This window comes from Jaculus jaculus, chromosome 14, assembly GCF_020740685.1.
Source record: "Jaculus jaculus isolate mJacJac1 chromosome 14, mJacJac1.mat.Y.cur, whole genome shotgun sequence".
Classification (NCBI taxonomy): Eukaryota; Metazoa; Chordata; class Mammalia; order Rodentia; family Dipodidae; genus Jaculus; species Jaculus jaculus.
Window position 1 is genome coordinate 53689556 of NC_059115.1, and position 22621 is coordinate 53712176.

General features: G+C 43.6%; 1 protein-coding gene across 1 annotated transcript in view; it reads right to left on the reverse strand.

Moving 5' to 3' along the window:
* Sv2c (synaptic vesicle glycoprotein 2C) overlaps positions 1-22621 on the reverse strand; it is a 213623-nt gene that overhangs the window by 77801 nt on the left and 113201 nt on the right. Inside the window, exon 4 of the mRNA XM_004651529.3 lies at positions 19793-19944. Within this exon, the coding sequence (XP_004651586.1) occupies positions 19793-19944 (152 nt within the window). The remainder of the gene's footprint in view (positions 1-19792; positions 19945-22621) is intronic.

Sequence of the window (22621 nt, forward strand, 5' to 3'; positions counted from 1 at the left end):
TTCCCGGGATCCAGTTATGCCGAATGGTACATTTGCTCAGACCTCCTTGGGTTATCTTGTGATCCTCTGCTTTAGCAAGTCAGAGCAAAGCTAAACTTGAGACAACTGAATACAATATAATCACTAAACCAGACTCTAAGAGAGCAGGGAATTCCTAGATTGCTAGATCATTCAACACCAGTGCCTCTGCTTAAGCCATATAAGTGGAAGAATGTTGTGATTGTAGAGAGCAGATGGGTAGTTTACTTTTATAGCTTAACAGTCTGGGGAAATAGAGAGAGAATGCTTTTCTGGGGACCCCACCATGCATATGGAAGAAAAACGACACTCCGGTTTCATAACTTCTACTTGAAGATACGAAGGGAGAACTCTCTACCCTTCCGCAAGAGCATATAGGAATAAGGACGACAGTCACTAGGAGTGATTTAGGAAGTGAGCCTTCTTTTTATGTGCCTCCAGGTGGAAGTTAATGTAGAAGCAGTACAGTTAGTTAAGAAGTCTTGGTAATGGTGCTAATTGTAAGCCTTGGATAAAGGAACTAGTTAGGTTAAAGTGAACTCAACCCAGCAAGAGTATTTTTAGAACCATTCTTTACAAAGAATCCCCCCCCCCAACACACACATTTTTTCTTTTTTTTTTTTTGTCTACTTCATAATACAGAGCTGTGGATAGAAGGGAGGTGAGGAGTACTGAAAGGTCCATAAAGCTATAGCAAGACCTTATTTTAAGAGAAAAACAGCAAATTAAAATTTCAGAGTTGGGTATGGTGGTGCATGCCTTTAATCCCAGCACTCGGGAGGCAGAGATAGGAGGATTGCTGTGAGTTCGAGGCCACCCTGAGATGCCATAGTGAATTCCAGGTCAGCCTGGGCTACAGTGACACCCTACCTTGAAAAACCAAAAAAAAAAAAAAAAAAAAAAATTCAGTATTGTGTTGAACAATTTAAAAAAAGGTAGAAAAATGAACCAACCCAGGTGCCTTCAAAGGTGAAGGTGCTTTCTCATGGCTTTTTGTTTGTTTGTTAAGACTACAATGAATGATGTCATAGATTGAAATATCTCTCTCAAAATTCATAGCTTAAAGCCCTTACTCCAATATAACTGTATCTTGATTTAGGAGCTTTGTGGAGATAATGAAGACTTATTGAGGAACCCAGCAGAGCAATCGTTTTGTAAGAAGAGAAATAAGGGATGGAGGGATGGCTTAGTGGTTAAGACGCTTACCTGCAAAGCAAAAGGACCCAGGTTTGATTCCCCAGGACCCATGTAAAGGCAGATACACAGGGTGGCACATGTGTCTGGAGTTCATTTGCAGCACTGGAGGCCCTGGCATGGCTATTCTATATTCTTTCTCTCTCTCTTAAATAAATACATAAAAATAAATTATTTTAGAAGGAAGAGAAGGGCCATGTGTGGTGGCACATGTATTTAATCCCAGCATTCAGGAGGTAGGAGGATTGCCATGAGCAGGAGGCCACCCTGAGACTACATAGTGAATTCCAGGTCAGCCTGGGCCAGAGAAGACCCTACCTTGAACCCCCCCCCAACAAAAAGGAAGTGAAGGAAAATGATAGATATCCCCTACTTTTGCCATGTGAGGGTGCAGCAAGAATGCAGCTGTCAAAAAGCCAGGAAGATAGACGTCCCCAGAAACCAACTCATGTGGCACTTTGGGCTTGGACTTCCAGCCTTTAGAACTTGAAAAGAAAATTATCGTATAAGCCCCCTTGTCTGGGGTGTTTTCTTTTTTAACAGGAGTGTGAGAAGACGAAAGCAGGTTTAGCATTCCTATAAGTTCAAAGTCAGAGGTGAGCAAGGGCTTGATTTCTCTGTATAACAAGGAAAGTAGAGAGCGGGGTCAGGGTCCTGAAGGAAGGAGAAAGGAGTCAGCAAGGTTGCCCGCTGTGTGTTGACAGATGTAGGAAGACCTCATGATGCTTTTGAAGGAAATACAATGATCAAATGAGGATTTATCGCATTGGGAGCTATGAAGTGTGTGATATGAAACCCCCCTTATGGGCTGGAGAGATGGCTTAGCGGTTAAGCGCTTGCCTGTGAAGCCTAAGGACCCCGGTTCGAGGCTCAATTCCCCAGGACCCACGTTAGCCAGATGCACAAGGGGGTGCACGCGTCTGGAGTTCGTTTGCAGAGGCTGGAAGCCCTGGCACGCCCATTCTCTCTCTCTCCCTCTATCTGTCTTTCTCCCTGTGTCTGTCACTCTCAAATAAATAAATAAATAAAAATGAACAAAAAAATTTTTAAAAAACCCTTAGGAAATCTTCCATATGATCATTTTTAAAATAACAAAGAATTCTGTATGTGGCTGGTTGTTCACATAGAAAACGAGCCGGCTTGTCTAACCCAATTGGTGAGCACCAGGTTCAGTAAGAGATCATGTCTCAAAAAAAAGATGAAGAGTAATTGAGTAAGACAACCAATATTGACCCCGACACACACTTGTACCCTCATACACAGAACCACACACACATGCAAAAAAGAGGGGCATTCCTCATTTTTCTACTTTTGTGTGTATATGTGTTTGCATGCATGTATTTGTGTATATGCAGGTACAAATGCATACATGTATGTGCATGTGGAGGTTAGAGGACAGCATTGGGTGTCAGTCCTTTAGATTCCCTCCACTCTTTTTGTTTGTTTGTTTGTTTTTGTTTTTTTGAGGTAGGGTCTCACTCTACACCAGGCTGACCTGGAATTCACTATGTAGTCTCAGGATGGCCTCGAACTTGTAGTGATCTTCCTACCTCTACCTCCCAAGTGCTGGGTCCTCCACCTTTTTTATTAATATATTTTATTTATTTATTTATTCGCAAGAAAGAAAGTAGGAGAGAGAGAAAAAGAGAGAGAGAATGGGCATGCCAAGGCCTCTAGCCACTGCAAATGAACTCCAGATGCATGCGCCCCCTTGTGCATGTAGCCCATGTGGGTCCTGGAGAATCATAAACATTTATTTGTATTTGGATATAAGTGTTCCTATCTCTGGAAGAAGTGACCAGGAGTACATTTTTGGGTTATGTGTTGGGCACACATCTAGTTTATTTGAAAACTGCCAGCATCCTTCACACAGCGACTACATTATGTTTATTCCCTTGAACAGTGCACAAAAGACACAGTTTCTCTGCATCTCTACCAGTATTGTATTGCCCTTTGCTTTTTTCAAAAGTGAGTTTTTGCAGTTCCAATCAGACATGTGATCATTTGAATTGTTTTATCATGGAACACTGGAGACTTATTAACAGAAACAGTATCTTTTTAAAAATTTATTTATTTATTTATTTGCAAGCATAGAGAGAGAAAGAGCAGAGAGACAGATGGATGGAGAGAGAATAGGCATGCCAGGGCCTGTAGTCACTGCAAAAAAGCTCCAGATGCATGTGGCCCTTGTGTATCTGGCTTATGTGGGTCCTGGGGAATTGAACCTGGGTCCTGTGGCTTCACAGGCAAATGCCTTAACTGCTAAGCCATCTCTCCAGCTCCAGAAGCAGTATCTCAAACATGGAGCGTCTTAAGGTTATAAGAATAATTTATATTCATATTCCCTTTTCTTTTTAAAATTTTCTTTTTTTTTAATTCCCATGGCCTACCCAACAAGGATTTATTTTGCATGTATAATTCCCACATATCTAATACAAATTTTCAAAACACAGACTTGATGTGCAGGCCTGCAGTCTGCTTGTCTGTCAGCATCTTTGGCCACCATACCTTTTCTCTCCTTGGTATTTAAAAAAATACCACGAATTTATTAGGAGCTTTGATATACGAGCATTGGTCATGTTCCCATCATACTATCCTCTCTTTTCCCTGCCCCCATTCCACTGAGGAATTCCTCTTGCAAGTTAGTCCTTCCTCTGTTCAAAACTAATGTTTACTCTACAGAATGAATACAGTATTTGTTCTTAAGGCCGAAATACAATATCAATAACTTTTGAATTTCCACTATAGGTAGAGGTACATATTCTCTCTATTGGATATCAAGTTCTGTAAGATTCTTGGGGGACCGTGCCTGTTAGTCATGTTAGGGTTCACATTTGCTTTGTGGAAGACTTGGGTATTTAGTCACCTGTGATCTGAGGATTGGGCAAGTCTGATCCACTCTGAAATGTTATGGAGGCCTCACATTGGCTGGGGGGGGGGTGGTCTTTGAAACTAACATACGAAGGACTTTCTTATTCAAACTATGTATAACACATACATCAGTATGTACAAAGCATTTTATCTGAAGGAAACTGCTGGGATAATTTGTCTATAACATTATCCTTTGTTAATAATGATTTACTAAAGCAGGTGGTGCCCCTAATGATTGTGTCTTGTGAAGAAAATAGCTTCTCCATGGTCTATGAAGAAAAAAAACACCAAATCAATATAAAAGCTCCTTTGGTCCTGGAAGCTTTTTTGTAGATCTTGGTGTATAAAATTTGAGTTTGCTGATAGATTGCTCCAATTATTTTAAAAAAAATAATAAAAGATTCCTGGCCATTCTGTAAGTTGCCTAATAGTTTCCCAGTAAATTCCTGCTCTGGTTAAGTCAGCCTAAATTGCTTTCTGCTACTTGGTGCTTTAAACTGGCTAATACAGAAGACCATAGCTTAACACTGGATTATGAAATATGGAACATTTATGAAACATTTTCTAGATAAAGAATGAAATGGTGAAGCAGAGGGGGCTATCTGTGTCCTCGTACCCACTCTACTGTTGATCTCTCCTTGATGCTTGGAATGGGAGACTATCCGATTCCCAGACTCCCTTGCAGCCAGATGTGGTCAAGTGCTGGGTATAGCCAATGCTGTTTAAGAAGATAATGTGTTGGGAGACTTCCAAGGAGATTCTGGACGGAGGCACAGACATAGCCTCATGCATCCTTCCTATTTTGTGCTTCCCAGAATGTTCACCACCTAGGTGAAATGTGCAGGGAGTGGCAGAACTCTGGAGTGAAAGAAACTGGACCTTCGATGATGACGTCTGCGGTATCATAAACGCTCTGTAATGTCTCCAGCCAGATTTCTTTCTATCTTCTTTATGCCTCCACTTGTTGTTCTTTTTTATTGTGTTTTGTTTTACATCCAGCCAATCCTAATGGGATATGGAGTATTGGAGCTGTGGCCCAGTAGCTTCTTAGGATTCAAAAGAGAAGCATCAGTTCTGTTGATTCCAGCTCTTGCCCTTACAGTAGCTCCGCCATCTGCTGCCAGAGGGCCTATCAATATATTTCGGTAACTTGGGATGGAATTCAGGGCTTTGTGCATACTAGACAGGCACTCTATTACTAAGGTATATCCATGTCCTCCCCATCATTCCTTTTACTTTAAAAAATATTTACTTATGAGAGAGAGAGAGAGAGAGAGAGAGAGAAAGAGAGAGTGAGAGAGAGAGAGAGAGGGAGAGAATGGTCACGCCGGGGCCTCCAGCTGCTGCAAACAAACTCCAGAAGCATGTGTCATCTTCTGCATCTGACTTACATGGGTTCTGGGGAATCCTTTGGTTTATGTGAGCGTCTTAACCACTAAGCCATCTCTCCAACCTTCGTTTTACTCTTTTTATTTAAAAATTTCTTTATTTAAGGGAAGAGGCAGATATGTATGTATGTATGTGTGTGTGTGTATGTGTGTGTGTGTGTGTGTGTGTGTGTGTGTGTGTGTGTGTGTGTGTGTATGGAGAGAGAGACAGAGAGAGAGAGAGAGGGCCTCCAGCCACTGCAAACATACTCCAGATGCATGTGCCCCCTTGTGCATCTGTCTTACGTGGATCCTGGGGAACTGAACCTAGGTCCTTTGGCTGTGCAGGCAAGTGCCTTAATTGCTAAGCCATTTCTCCAGCCCTCTTCTTACTTTTTTTGAGATAGGGTCTCACTGAGTTACCTAGGCTGGCCTTGAAGTCACTTTGGCCTTGAAGTCCATGCAGGTCTTGAACTTGGAATCTTCCTGCCTCCGTGTACCAGATAGCTGGGGCGGTGGTGGGGGAGACTGCAGGCCTGCACTACTAGGCCCAGAAAGGACTGACTGCCACTTTTGAGTGTTAGTTACCTCCTGAGGGTTTCCGTGGTCTTTATGATGGGTCTTCATCATCATCCCAAATGCTGATGGCCAGGGGAGCCCAGAAAACTCACCAGGGCAGTGGCACTGGTGCCTAAAATACCTGGCCCAGTGCCTTCCTTCTGGGGACACTTGTTCCTTCCGCAACTAGCTGAGGGGAACTCCTTCCCCTCCTCTCCTCACCACTAGAGATGGGAAGATCGTACTGGGCCTCAGGCAAGGCTTGCGGGTAATTTGGGTAGGCATGAGATGACGCGTCCTTTGCAGCACAGCATCTCATGGCAGCTACCAATATGCTCAGTTTGGTCCTGTGATGTTTGCAGCCCAGGGCGAGCCCGTGGGGCCACCGCAGTCCTGTGCAGGCTTTTAGAGGCACCCCATGCTGAGAAGCCCCGACCTCACTGGGATGCACAGGGCAAGCCCAGGATGAGCAGGGAGTTTACTGGAGCCTACAGCCCTGCAGCTCCTGCGCCTGCGCCTCACGGAAAATCTCGCCTTCAGCTAGGACGAGGGCGCTGGTTCAGCTCTGGTCCCTGCTCCTCGCTGAAGGCAAAGGGGTTTCCGTGAATGCTGATGTGTTCTCCTCACCACAGTGCCCAAAGAGGGCGAGGCAAGGGAGAGCAGGAGAGTCCCTCCACACCAGAGCCCTGTCGTTTTCTGAAAATACAGATTGTTCCCATCTTTCTATATGAAAGATCATTTTATCGTGGCTAATGGACTATAATCACAAAGATCATAGAAAGAAAGGAAAGGCAAAAAGCACATGCTGCTGGGGGTGTGGAGAAAAAGGGAAGCTTCGCACACTGTTGTTGGAATGTAAACGGGTGTAGATGACACAGAGGACAGTATGAAGATGCCCCAGGAAACAGATCTACGTAGGCTCCAGCTGTCCTTGTGCTGGGTGCAGATTCACAGACAATGATGTCAACATAACAGAAGGGTACCTGCAGGCTCCTGCTTGTCACCCTGTGACTCACAATTGCGGAGGTGAAGAATCAACCCTGGGGGGCTGCACAGATGGCAGCTAAGAGCAAGTCCTGTGCAAGCAAGGGGTCTGAGGAGACGCTGGTAGAGTTAGATCCTCAGGACCCGTATAAACAGCTGGACCTGGCCATGTGCGACTACTGTTGCCCCAGTGCCACAGGGGAGCAGAGACCGGAGAACTGCCAGAAGAAAAGTCAAGCTCAGGGCTGGAGAGAGATGGCTGAGTGGTTAAAGCGCTTGCCTGTGAAGCCTAAGGACCCAGGTTTGATTCCCCAGGACTCACATAAGCCAGATGCACAAGAGTAGTGCATGCGTCTGGAGTTCATTTGCAGTGGCTAGAGGCCCTGGTGTGTCCATTCTCTCTCTCTCTATCTGCCTCTTTCTCTGTGACTCTCAAATAAATCAATAAAAATAAAATATTTTAAAAAATCAAATTCCAGGATCAATAAGAGACTTTGGCTCACAAAAAAACCCAAAAAACAACACACTGGGGAAGAGCAATGGAGTTGGACACAAGATGTTCTCCTCTGGCCACTGCACCACAGGCAAGTGTTCTCCACCCTAGGCAAGCTTATGGGAGCCTGTATGGGCACATACATGTGCATACTCATCACCTCCCCACTACATCACACACACACACACACATACACACACATTACATACATATGTGCACACAGCCAAGAAGAGAAAAGAAATAACCCAGGGGTCAGGGAGATGACTCAGTCGGTAGAATTCTTTCAGTGCATGCATGAGGGCCGCAGCTCAGATCCCAGCAGCCCTGTAAAAGCTAGGGGCATTTTGTGTCTGGAGGAGCACATTGTTAGGAGTCCTACCCTTCCTTTTGCCCTCACATTCTTTCTACCACCTCTTCCACAATGGACCCCGAGCCTTGGAAGGTGTGATAGAGATACTGCAGTGCTGAGCCTCACAGTGCCTGACACTACCTACACAAGACCAGCATAGTAGGAGGAAAAGATGACATCAAAATAAAAGAGAGACTGATTGAGAAGGGAAGGAATATGGTGGAGAATGGAGTTTCAAAGGGGAAAGTGGGGGAGGGAGGGAATTACCATGGGATATTGTTTACAAATGAGGAAGTTGTTAATTATAAAAATAAATAAATAAAATAAAATAAGCTAGGGGGCGGCAGCAGTGTGTCTGTAACTCCAGTGCTAAGGAGGCAAAGACATGAGTATCACCAGGGCTCGCTGGCCTGCTTGTCTAATCAAATTGGTAAGCAGCAGGTTCAATGAGAGACCCTGTCTCAAAAGGTGAGGTGGGGCTGGAGAGATGGCTTAGCAGTTAAGCGCTTGCCTGTGAAGCCTAAGGACCCCGGTTCGAGGCTCGGTTCCCCAGGTCCCACGTTAGCCAGATGCACAAGGGGGCGCACGCGCCTGGAGTTCGTTTGCAGAGGCTGGAAGCCCTGGCGCGCCCATTCTCTCTCTCTCCCTCTATCTGTCTTTCTCTCTGTGTCTGTCACTCTCAAATAAATAAATTAAAAAAAAAAAGATTTAAAAGGTGAGGTGGAGGGCAATTTTAAGAAGAAACCTGGAGCCAGGCAGGTGATTCAGTGGTCAAAGGCAGTTCCATTCAAAGCCTGCTGACTGGGGTTTGATTCCTCAGTACCCTCATCAAGCCAGATGCACGAAGTGGTACATGCATCTGGAGTTCCATTGCAGCACCAAGAGACCCTGGAGCACCTGTATACACATGTTCTCTTTCTCTTTCACATGTGTATGCATGTGCACAAAATAAATAAAATTTCCTTGTTATATATAAAAAAATATGGCACTCAATGATGACCTCTGACTTCCATATACATGTGCAAACATGCACACTTGTACTACACACACGGATATGCATACACTCATATGCATAACACACACAAATAATAAATAAAAGAATCAACCTAGGTCTATAATCCTAGCACTTGGAAGGATAAAATAGTATTGCCATGAGTTAGAGACCATCCTGGGCTCCACAGTAAGTGCTGGGTCATCTTGGGCGACAGTGAGAGACTTTATCTCAAAAATAATAAACAGGGTTGGAGAGATGGCTTAAGGTGTTCACCTGAAGCCTAGTGATCCAGGTTCGATTCCCCAGTACCCGTGTAAGCCAGATGCACAAGGTGGTGCATATGTCTGGAGTTTGTTGCAGTGGCTAGAGGCCCTGGTGTGTGTCCACTTTTTTCCTCTATCTGCCTCTTTTTCTCTCTCCCTTTCTCAAATAAATAAGCAAAATATTTTATAAATAATAAATAAATATATATATAATAAAGATGCCCATTAACAAACAAATGGATGGAGAAAATGTGGTAGATGTAGGAAATGGAACAGTGTTCAGCAATTAAAAGAATGTCATCTATCATCAACAGCAAAATGGCTGGAAGGGGGGGCACTCTGTCAGATACAGAAAGGCCAATTCAACATGGTTTCTCTCATACATGACTCTGAACCATATTTGTCAGCATATAAAATCATGACTGCCAGAGCCTGGGAAGGTGGCAGACTGAGGAGACAAAGGGAACTTGGGTAACAGGTACCAAGACAGGTAGGATAAGTTCTGGCATCCCACAACCCCCTGGTGTTGCTATAGGACACAATAACCTATTTATCATATATATATATATATATATATATATATATATATATATATATATATATTATAAATAAATAGAAGATAGGAGTAGAAGTCTCCTAATACAAAGTAATAATAAGAGATGGGAATGTTACCCACATTTGGTCAGTACACATCATGTACTGAACATCACAGTATACCTCATAACTATGTATCATCCTTATATATTAATACAAAATTTTAAATCCTTAAGGAGACGACCATACTAACTACCCTGATTTGATCATTACATATAATATACATATATTGATGGATTGTTGCAGTCGGGTTCGCATTGCTGGTAGAAATCACCCAACAAGAGGAGCTTCTGGGAAAAAGAGATTTATTTTGGCTTACAGGCTCTAGGGGAAGCTTCACAATGGCAGGAGAAAACGATGGCATGAGCAGAGGTGGACATCACCCCCTGGCCAGCATAAAGTGGACCACAGCAACAGGAGGGTGTGCCAAACACTGGCATGGGGAAACTGGCTATAAAGCCCATAAGCCCGCCCCCAACAATACACTCCCTCCAGGAGGCATTAATTCCCAAATCTCCATCAGCTGGGAACCTAGCATTCAGAACACCTAAGTTTATGGGGGACACCTGAATCAAACCACCACATGGATTATATTGAGTTCCACAAATATGTATAATTAGGATAGATAACAGGGCTGGAGAGATGGCTTAGCGGTTAAGGCATTTGCCTGCAAAGCCTAAGGACACATGTTCAATTCTCTAGATCCCACATTAGTCAGGTGCACACAAGACAAGGCAAGCGCAAGGTCACACATGCCCACAAGGTGGCACAAGTGTCTGAAATTCGATTGCAGTGGCTGAGGCCCTGGCCTGCCATTTGACTCTGTCTTTCTCTCTAAAATAAAAAAAAAAAAATTAAAGATAGTTAACAATGATTTAAAAAAAATCTAGCTCCTTTGTGAACTAGGTTTGAGAATGGGTGCCTGGTCTACCTAGTCCCAACCCTTGTGGGCACTTAGTGTTTGAGGCTGGAGCATGTCCACTTGGTTTGCTGGTCTCCCTGCCTGGTCTGGGCCACAGGGGAGAAGCAGACGGCCTGGAAGTTCTTGCACATGGCTGGTGGGCAGGGCCTGTGATGGAGCCGTGATAGCAAAGCCTGGGTGTGGTGGACTTCATTTGATCATCCACTGGTTTATTCGGAGGAAGGTCTCATATCGTATCCCACACTGATCTGGAGCTCACCATGTAGCCCAGGATGGCCTCAAATTCATACCAATGCTCTTTCACTATTCCTGCTTAGTGCCAGAATTAATTACAGGTGTGGTCATTAGAAACCTTAAGATAGCAACAACTGTCTAGTTTGGGGAACATTTCAACTCCAAGAGTGACGATGTGAGGGAGACTACCATCGTTTTCTGATGCCAGCACAGAAACGAGGTGCCAGGCTGGTCCCACCAGCCAGCAGATGCTCTAGGCTGCAGTCCACGTCTCGACAGCTCATGAGATGATCACAATCCACTTTCTGGCATCATATCTAACCGCACAAGAACCCTTCACCAATCCTATGGACAGGTCAAGATCCGCTGTGGAGGCTCGTGTGGAGCGAGAATCGAGGTGGTGGTGGCGTTGACTGCATGTAGAAAAGGAGCACCTAGAATCAAGTCCACACGCCTCCCAGCTAAGTGAACCATGTGCTGTCTGAAACACACATTCAACCCTTCCTTGTTCATTCCTCCCCTCTAGAGCAGGTGAGAGACACTTGGCTCTGAGTCATTTTTCTTTTATTTATTCGTTTATTAGAGGCGGAGAGAGGGAGAGAGAGAATGGGCACTTCAGGGCCTCTAGCCACTGCAAATGAACTCCAGATGCATGTGCCACCATTGTGCATCTGGCTTACGTGGGACCTGGAGAATTGAACCTGAGTCCTTAGGCTTCACGGGCATGTGCCTTAACCACTAAGCCATCTCTTCAGTCCCTCTGAGTCACTTTTCTCTAGCAGTCCTCAACACATAGTACACCACAGTGATGGTGGTGCTAAAAGATCTCAGCAAGAGAGGAGGAAGGGAGGGACTGCTCTGCTGTCATTGTTTCTATGGGCCATAGCATTAATAATACAAGGCAGAACTTCCAAGGGAAAATATAGCTTTTTCCTCCCTAGAGGTTAGAGGGGAAGTAGATGGATTTTTAACTCCTTATCTACTTTAAGAAAAGTAATTACATATATGACATTGAGCTATCTAGGAGAGCTATCTAGGCAACAATGTTATTATTTATTTATTTGGGTTTTTGAAATAGGGGTCTCACTGTAGCCCAGACTGACCTGGAATATACTATGTAGTTCCAGGCTGGCCTTGAACTCACAGTGATCCTCCTATCTCTGCCTACCAAGTGTTGGGATTAAAGGTGTGTACAACCATGTCAAGCTTAGTTTAGTTTTTAAAATATTTTATTTATTTAGTTAGTTATGAGAGAGAGAGAAAGAAGCAGATATAAAAAGATAGATAGATAGACAGACAGACAGACAATATGAGCACGCCAGGGCCTCTAGATACCACAAATGAATTCCAGATACATGAGCCACTTTGTGTATCTGGCTTATGTGGGTACTGGGGAATCAAACCTGGGTCCTTTGGCTTTGCAGGCAAGCACCTTACCAGCTAATGTTACTCTCTCTCTCTCTCTCTCTCTCTCTCTCTCTGTGTGTGTGTGTGTGTGTGTGTGTGTGTGTGTGTGTGTGTGTGTGTGTGTGTGACTGTGTGTGTATGTATAGACATGCTAGAGTCTCTTGCTACTGCAAAGTAACACCAGATGCATGTACCATGTTTTGCAGCTGTTTTTTTTCTTTCTGTTTTACTTTTATTTATTGACAGAGAGAGAAAGAGGAACAGAGGGAGAGAGTGAGCATGCCAGGGCCTTCAACTGCTGCAGATAAACTCCAGATGTATATTTGCCACCTTGTGCATCTGGCTTACGTGAGTCCTGGGGTGAACCTGGGTCTTTTGGCTTTGTAGGCAAGCGCCATAACCACTAAACAATCTGTCCAGCCCTTGAACCTGGTTTTATGTGGATACTGGTGAATTAACTCTGGCTGACAGGCTTTGCAAACTAGCACCTTTAATGAGGGCCATCTTTCCAGCCCCTTAGCCTATTTTGTTTGTTTGTTTTTTGAGGTAGTCTCACTCTAGCCCAGTCTGACCTGGTATTCACTATGTCTAATGTTGCTTTTTTGTTGAATTTTTTGTTTATTTGTATTTATTTATTTGAGAGTGACAGACAGAGTGAGAAAGAGGCATGGGCACTGGGCATGCCAGGGCCTCTAGCCACTGCAAACGAGCTCCAGACGTGTGCACCACCTTGTGCATCTGGCTTATGTGGGTCCTGGGGAATCAAGCCTTAAACCAGGTCCTTAGGCTTCATAGGCAAGCACTTAACCACTAAGCCATCTCTCCAGCCCCTCAAAAAATTTATTTATTTTTGTTTATTTATTTTAAAGCAACAAACAGACAGAGAAAGAGGCAGATAGATAGAGAGAGAGAAATGCTGCTTTTTTTTTTTTTTTTTTTTTGAGGTAGGGTTTCACCCACTCTAGTTTAGGCTGATCTGGAATTCACTATGTAATCTCAGGGTGGCCTCGAACTCTCAGCGATCCTCCTACCTCTGCCTCCTGAGTGCTGGGATTAAAGGCATGCGCCACCACGCCGGGCTAATGTTGCTTGTTAAGTGAGGATAAACCCAATGAGCAGGCATGGCGTTTAGCTTGCATGAAACCAAGCATGCTGAAACTCCAACATACGTAGATCACACTTTCTCTTCTTCCTTACTCCCATTCGCAGCTGTCTGCCCCATGAATAACATAATCAAGTCCCAGGTGCCTGTCATACAAAGCAGAGTTCTAGGAATGCTCGCAGGAAGCGGGCAGGGAGCTAAAGATCCCCACTCCTGACCACAGGCTGAAAGCAAATGGGAACTTTGAAAATTACCGACAGACCTTCTCATCAGGAAGGCCATCTACCCGAAGCCTAAGCAAACACAAGAGAGCAAAGCGAAAAGCTTTGCCACTAGGAGCAAGAACAAGGCAAGATACGTACACTTGTCCTTTCCTTTCTTTACCGGAAGTCGTCACCTTAGCAACAAGACAGGAAAATTTAAAGGAAGAAAGGAGGGAGGGAAGAAGGAAGGAAGAGAAGAAGAGAAAGAGGGAAAAAGGAACCCAAATCAGAAATGAAAGTAAAACTGCCTTTGTTTACAGATTACATGGTTTTAAATTTATTTATTTATTTATTTGAGAGAGGGAGAGAGGAAGGAAGAAAGAAAGGAAGGAAGGGAGGGAGGGAGGGAGGGAGGGAGGAAGGAAGGAAGGAAGGAAGGAAGGAAGGAAGGAAGGAAGGAAGGAAGGAAGGAAGGAAGGAAGGAAGGGTGTGCCAGGGACTTCAGCCACTGCAAAGCATGCACCACCTTGTGCATCTGGCTTATGTGGGTCCTGGGGAATTGAACTTGGGTCCTTTGGCTTTGCAGGCAAACACTTTGACTGCTAAGTCATCTCTCCAGCCCCAGATTACATGATTTTATATGGAAAAATTCTGAAGATTCCCCTACCCAAACAGGGATAAATAATCAATGAATTCAATAAATTTATAGATATGAAATCAACATAAAATTATTTGTGTTTTTATACATTAATAATGAACTAGCTAAATACTGTTTTTCACAGAAACAGATAAAGGCAACTCTAAAATGCAAATGAAATATGAAAGATCCTGAAGAGTTAAAGCAACTTTGAACCAGAACAAAGTGGGAGACATCATGTGCCCAGATTTCAAATTATATCACACAGTGACAGTAGTTGAGTAATTGAAACAGTCATTGGTTCCCAGCAAAACCCACAAATACATAGGCTAGTGGAAGAAAATAGTGAACTCAGAACTCAATCTATGCATACATGGTCATATAATCTACAAGGACACCAAAAATTCACAATGGGAGAAAAAAATGGTCCCTTCAATAAATGGTTGGGAAAACTCAATATCCACATACAAAAGAATGAAATGATAAACACTTCTTGCTCCATATGAAAAAAGTCAATTCAGGAAAATGGCTCAGTAGGTAAAGCGCTTGATACCCAAGTATGAGGACCTGAGTTTGGGTCCCCAGCACCCATGGACATTTGAGGTGGGCCAGCCTGTAATCCCAGTCGTACAGGGGCAGAGACAGGAGCCCCCGGGCACTCTGGCTAGCTAAACTAGCTGAGTTGGTGAGCCCTGGGTTCAAGCGAGAGACCCTGTCCCAGTAAATAAGAGAGTAATGGAGGAAGGCACTCATTTTCAACCCCAGGCCTCCATATGCGTGCACATACAGATGCATGTGTACCTGCACACATGTGTGCCCACACACCTAAGGATGTGCATACATACACATGCAAGAGAGAGAGGGAGAAAGAAAATCAACTCAAAAGGATGTAAGACTTGCAATGGTAGGATGGTACAAGTGTAAAACTGGGCTGGAGAGATGGCTTAGTGGTTAAGCGTTTGCCTGTGAAGCCTAAGGACCCTGGTTCAAGGCTCAGTTCCCCAGTATCCATGTAAGCCAGATGCACAAGGTGGCGCATGCATCTGGAGTTCGTTTGCAGTGGCTGGTGGCCCTGATGTGCACTCTCTTTCTCTCACTATCAAATAAATAAATAAATGAATAAATAAATAAATAAATAATTTTAAAAAAACCTGTAAAACCTCATAACACTGGGCTATCATTCAACTTTTAAAAGAAGGAAATTCTAGCCGGGTGTGGTGGTGCACGCCTTTAATCCCAGCACTCGGGAAGCAGAGGTAGGAGGATCACCATGAGTTTGAGGACACCTCGAGACTTCATAGTGAATTCCAGGGTCAGCCTGGACTAGAGTGAAACCTTACCTTGTAAAACAAACAACAAAAAAAAAAAAAAAAAAAAAAAAAGAAAGAAAGAAAGAAAGAAGAAGATTCTGCCACTGCATTGACATGGATATCATGCTAGGTAAAATAAGCCAGGTATGAAAGCTGTGTGTGATCATTTTGGTCTGTGTGATCTCACATGTGAAATCTAGAGTACATCAAACTCACAGGAGCAGAGAGGAGAAGAGTGATGACCAGAGGCTTGGAGCTGGGGAAAGGAGGGAGAAGGTAGTCATAGAGTATACATTTTTAGTCAGAGGATGGTAAGTTCTAGATACCCAGTGGGCACTGTAATGACTTATGGTTATAATAATGCATTGTGTACTTATAATTTGCCATGGACATAGATTTTTAAGAGCTCTTACCCCCCACACAAAGATAACCATGGGAGTTGATTGCTGTATTAATGATCTCAATTCTAGCAATCATTACACAAGGCATATACATATGTTAAAAAAATCAATTTGTATACATAAAATATTTGATTTTTGATTTTATGGTCATACTGTAATCTGGAAAGAATAAGAATTCCCAGCCTGGAGGAATCTAATTGGACGGACCTGGGGGAAGACTCATGAGTGGCCATTTTCAGGGTATGGAGAAGTGAAAAGCTTAGTAGACACTGGAACAGTGTGACATCCACATCATCATGTGCACACATCTTAAGCACTGGCTTACTGAATTTGCATAAGTACGTGCCCCTGGAAAAGTCCACCCATAGGACACCAACCTCTCTTGCAGTCACCTCAGCAGAGAAGCTTTTAAATCTCAACTTTAAAAAACAAAACAAACCTCTTCAAGTTCAAAAGCATAACAATGAACTCAGCAAGAGTGTTTTTAAATATGTTCCCTGTTGATGCTAATTTGCAGACAGGATTAATTGAAATAATTCATTGTTGATCCTCCACTTGTGACCATGGAAAAGCTTCAGGAAAATATAGCTATAAGATTTTAATATTCCATGACGTATCTCCTAACCAGGTCATTATTTAAGGTATCAGCAATGTACAAATTAAAGCCAGCCTCACGTCTTTGATTTTGCTGTGTTGTGATTATTTTTGTAACTTTCCACACATTGCTTAGGATTTACAATTTTTCACTGTTCCAGCTATATATGGATGAGTTAGCCCTTTTTGATATTGATGAGATATATTTTATGTGTGCCATGGGAAAATAAAGGTAGAGACTCTGTAAATTGCCCATAGGTTGGCCACTGATGGGCGGCAAAGCAAGAGAACAATTATCAACCAAGTTGAAGGGCAGGGAAATGTGGAAAGGTAGAGTCAGAGGAATTGAATCTCTTGTGAGGAAAAATATGAAAATGAAGCCTTTGTGGATACGTGCAGAGTTCAGAAGCCAATTCAAGAAGTTTAGGAAGGCCAATATTGGGAACTGTTAGTGGTATGGGAAGGGAGAATCAGGAAGAGAACTGCCATAAATTCAAGGAGCCAAAGAAATCGAGAGATTTGGCCAGAGCTAAGCAGTTGAGCTGTCACAAGAAACTGAGTTAGAGAATAAGACTGGCAAGGAGATGCAGAGAGAGAGAGAGATGGGGGAGAGAGAGAGAGAGAGAGATGGAGAGAGAGATGGGGGAGAGAGAGAGAGAGATGGAGAGAGAGATGGGGGAGAGAGAGAGAGAGAGAGATGGGGGAGAGAGAGAGAGAGAGAGAGAGACAAAGACAGAGAGATGGAGCGAGAGAGAGAGAGGGGGGGGGGAGAAATTATTCTAGGCTATGCCCTGTGCAGAAATGGTGAGTGGGGCTGAACTTGTGGCCATCTGGAAATCATGGCACCATATTTTAATCCCACAAAACCTGCATGCAAGTGACCAGCAGCTATGAAAGCTATGGTGGGTGAAGCCAGATGCTACCAAAGCTCTGTAGTTCTTTTTTCCCTCCTTTTCACAGTTCTCATAAAGTAGTTAATCTCTCAGGATCTCTTCCACGTGAACCAGAGAGCTGAGAAAAGCATGTGTTCAGCACTGTGCTACAAAGAAGCTGACGTTGAAGGTGCAAAGTCTTCTCTTCCTTGGCTGGTGGCCATGGGTCAAGCTCTCTGAGGTTATTTCTTAATGCAATTATACTTGGTAAAGAAAAAAAAATAAAGCTCTCTCCTTAAAGTAGAAAAATAGAAAATGAGCAAGTGAGTTTTTGAAATCTAAGCTTTTAGACTCATCAGAGTTTAGGAGCAGCAATGAATGAGTTCCCCCCTCCCCCATGGTGAACACTTGCTCTTAGGATCCCATGCAAGCTAGGCAAGTACTGAGCCACTGAGCTACATCCAGAGACCCCAAAGAGTGAGTGTTGAAGTCACATGTGGTTTTAGTTTATGAACTATTTGTATTTTTTAGCCCATTTGCAGGAAATAGTAATATATATATTTGCATACCCAAATTATATATATTTACAAACTTGTGTGAACACACACAATGTAGCCATAGCCTCCCTTCCTTTTCCTTCTGTATTAGATTCAATTCCTGGGTTCTATTGACCTGCTTCTGCATTTCATTTGTCTGTAGATAAAGCAATTCAGGACTTCTGTTTCCTGAATAATGTATTGCTTAGAACATGGAATCTTTAGAACTCTGAGGAGCAGGGACAGTGATTTCTTAGGAGAAATTAAGGAGTCAGGTTTTGGGGGGTAGAGTCAGTAACCTCTTAAATTATACAAATCAGGGCCCAGCTCCAGGCTTCATCCCACTCCTTCCCCAGTTCTGAGCTTCCTGAAAAGGTGGTACTGATACAGGCCTCGGCCCAGAAGGGATGGGTAAATATACACTTGAGTGTCTGAGATTTATGATAGTCTCAAGAATAGCAGTGAGCTATGTTGCTGCAAACACTGCTGCTCTCTGTATCTGCTCTCTGGAGGACACCCTGGGAAGGATCTATGTCCCTCCTGAATGTGATAGGGATCTGACTTCAATGCTGTCTCAGAATTGATAGCACACAACACACAAATGATGCCTTTAAAAACTAACAAAAGACTATATACCTTACTATAATAGTTTGTTAGCAATATATATATAAAATCTTCATGCTTAATTCATGACACAGAGATACTCATCCTTTTGAAATTGAAGTTTCTGGGAAATAAGCATGTATTTGTTCTCTCTTAAAAAAATGATTTATTTGGGCTGGAGAGATGGCTTAGCGGTTAAGCACTTACCTGTGAATCCTAAGGACCCCGGTTCAAGGCTTGGTTCTTCAGGACCCACATAAGCCAGATGCACAAGGGGGCGCACACGTCTGGAGTTTGTTTGCAGTTTCTGGGGGCCCTGGCACGCCCATTCTCTCTCTCTCTCTCTCTCTCTCTCTCTCTCTCTCTCTCTCCCTCTCTCTCTGCCTCTTTCTCTCTGTCTGTCACTTTCAAATAAATAAATAAAAATAAACAGAAATTTTAAAAAAATGGTTTATTTATTTTAATTCCAGGTCAGCTTGGACTAGAGTGAAACCCTACCTAAAAAAAAAAAAAAAAAAAAGATAAAAGATCAGAACTTTCAATACTATCCCCACCTTCTGGCTAGAGAGGCTAGATACTAGGTTAATAAATGCCATGACCATGAACTATGGAGTTTGGAAGCTTTCAGATCGCTAAACCCACTGAGTGCCAGGAGGATGGTTAGCTTGGCACAGGCTCTGTCACCTTGTCCTATGCATCTTGGTCTGGGGGTTCAACTATATCCTTTGTAACATCCTTGATACCAGACTTGGAAATGCAAGTCAAGTAGCTCCCTGGGATCTGGGATCCATTCTAACCACTGATGGAACCTGAGGAAGGGGACTGTGGTACTTTGCAATTTACAGCCTACACTAGCAGTTGACATCGGAATTGGTGGTGGTGGGGGGTGGGGAGAGGAGGAAGTACAGATAATTTTGTACATCTGAATCCTTAACCTGTGAACACAGAGTTAAATTGAACTGCGTTAAATCGAAGGAAGCCTGGCTATAGGAAAATTGATTGGTTGGGGGGGGGGGAAGAAAGAAAGAAACGTTCCCATCTATTTGAGTGACCAGAAGTGTTGTGAGAAGATAGTGAAGCCATTCTTTCCTATTTTATTCATTCGTAAAGAACCAAAAGCTTTATGCTGTTCTTTCTACAGAAACTTTCCCCCTGAACAGTGTGACAGAGGAACCTGATGACGATGATGTCCCCAAGCCAGCACTGATGGAAGAGAAACGAGGTGGGGCTGGGAGCAGAAGGAAACAGCAGCTGTCGACGTGGCTGGCACACGGCCAGCCCCTTACCGTAGTGTGGGATGATGGCCCAGGCCATGGCAGAGGCGTAGATGCCGCCGATCATCCAGAACATGCACAGCCAGCTGAGGTGCTCGCCCCGCTTCTCTCGGGCCAGGACTTCAGCAAAATAGGAAAACACCGTGGGAATGGCGCCTCCGATCCTGCCGAGGGATACAGAGAACATGTGACATTGGGACCTGGACATCTGATGTGAGATGGAAAGGACACATCCCCAAACAGGCTCTTAAAAACACACTTTTTTTTTTTTGGTCCCATTCCAGGCATATCAAGGAATGCACATTTTCTATCATTTCATAATTTTAATATTATAGGCTCTATGATGAATATTATATATATATATATGATCTCTTCACCCAAACTTGAAACTGTCATTAGTCTACAGGGCCCAAAGGTGGCAGTAGCAGTTCACTCATATGATCTAGAGCCTAGCTTGAGATTCAAATGGGTTTTCTGCTCAGGGTTGGAGGGTCAACATATTTATTAAAAGTTATATTAATCTGCGGCATCTAGTGAGTTCTTTAATTAATTCACTTAAAAAAAGCAGACACTGTTGGGCTGGAGAGACAGCTTAGCGGTTAAGCGCTTGCCTGTGAAGCCTAAGGACCCTGGTTCGAGGCTCGACTCCCCAGGACCCACGTTAACCAGATGCACAAGGGGGCGCACGCGTCTGGAGTTTGTTTGCAGTGGCTGGAGGCCCTGGCGCGCCCATTCTCTCTCCCTCTCTCTATCTGCCTCTTTCTCTGTCTGTAGCTTTCAAATAAATAAATAAAAATATTTAAAAGAAAAAGCAGACACTGTTGTGTGAGGATTCACTCATGTGATGGTCATTTTAGAAAGAGCTCTGAACACCTCTGGAGGGCTATCTGCCACCTGTAGTCTCTCACTGCTGCCACACAGCAGCTGGTCCTGCAGCCACATCAGGTTGATGGGCTGCCAAAGAGAGCCGGCATTCCTAGACTGGCTCTGGTCTCTCCAGTAGATACCGTGAAATGCATGGGACGTAAATTGCATAGACCAATAAACTGGGGCTCCAGTGCTTCCTTCCAATAGAGGTCGCTGTAAGAGCTCCTGACCCCGCTGGAGAAATGACCACCAGTGAATGATTCTGCTCAGGTGGAGCATTCTCAAGGGAGGAACTAGGCAAGAAAAAACTGTCCATTCTAGGCAGGTGAGCCATGGCTTTTATCCTCATTTCAAAAAGATCTTCCATTTTCGGTATCAATGCCTTAGAATTTATTACTGTTCCAAATTACATGAACACGAATAAGTACATATTATCTATTTGGTGTGTCTGTATGTGTATGTGGGTGGTATGTGTGACATGGGTGCCTGCACATGTGTGAACAGACGTGCATATCCTATATGCACATATGCAGAGACCAGAAGAGGATGTCCAGAGGAGAACATCAGGTGTCTTTCTCTATCACTCTACTGGCTTATTTTCTTGAGATAGGGTTTTCCATGGAACCCAGAGCTCACACCATTTTCAGTCAAAGTGACTGACCAGTGAGCCCTAGCAATTCTCTTGTCTCTATCCAGCCCTTCAGCATCACTGGGGTTATAGTGGGACATGGCCACACCTGGCTTTTTATCTGGGTGCTGTTGATCAAACTCGGGCCCTCATCCTGTGTACCAAAGGCTCTGACACACTGAGCCATCACACACACACACACACACACACACACACACACACACACACACTGAAAATATGTGCAGCAATATAACCAGGTATTAGAAACAAGACCTAGCGATATAATTAAAAGGTATACACTCTTTCATCTGTGTTTAGATTTCTTTTTTAATTAATTAATTTATTTATTTGTGTGAGAGAAAGAATGGGCACACAAGGGCCTCCAGCCACTGCAAAATGAATTCCAGATGCATGTGCTTCCTTGTGCATCTGGCTTACATGGGTCCTGGGGAATTGAACCAGGGTCTTTTGGCTTTGCAGGCAAATGCCTTAACTGCTAAGCTCTCTTCTCCAGCCCCTGTGTTCAGATTTCAATAAGGTAAATTGCTATTGACATTTCAAATGAATGTGATGTCAAGGAGTAAAACATATGAATCCACATAACTGAGTTTTGTTGGACCTTTGATATGAAGGAACATTGGTAGTGGTCTTAGCAAATACGATTTAGGGAAAGGCCTTCTGTTGTTGCAGCAAGCTGAATGGGCCAATGAACTATAGGATGTATAATTTCTGCATTTAACTGGTCGGTCCAAATATGGCATTATTTCATGTGTCTGCCTTTGCTTCACACGATGCTGCAGTTCTTTGCTGGCGGGCATTAGCAGATCTCTACATGTATAGTCTCTTCAAAACTTAGAGACGAAAATATCCGAGTGCAACTCAAGTACTGAGAACAAACATGTTCACTTAATGCCACTTTAGTCCTGTGAACATCTGTGCCATGCACAGTGGGCATATGTGCCTAACTTTGTATATGGTATGCATGCCATTGTGGCAGTTTGAACATAAAAGTCCCCCATGGCTTCAAGCATTTTCATATTTAATCACCAGTTGGTGGCATTGTTTGAGAGGGCTGAGGAGCTTTTAGGAGGTGGACCTTTGCTGGAGGAAATGTGTCACTGGGGGCTGCCTTGAGGGTTTATGGTCCACCCTGCTAGTCAGTACTTGCTTTCTACTTCCTTCATGCTGGTGTGAAGATGTGAGTGTTGGCTGCCGAGCTTTCTGTGCCATAATGAAACTATCAAGAGAAAAAGAAAAGCTTTCCTTCCACAAGCTGCTTCCGGTCAGATGTTTTGTCTCAGCAATGAAAAAGTAACTGATCAAGTATTTCTTCTTTTCTTCTTCCT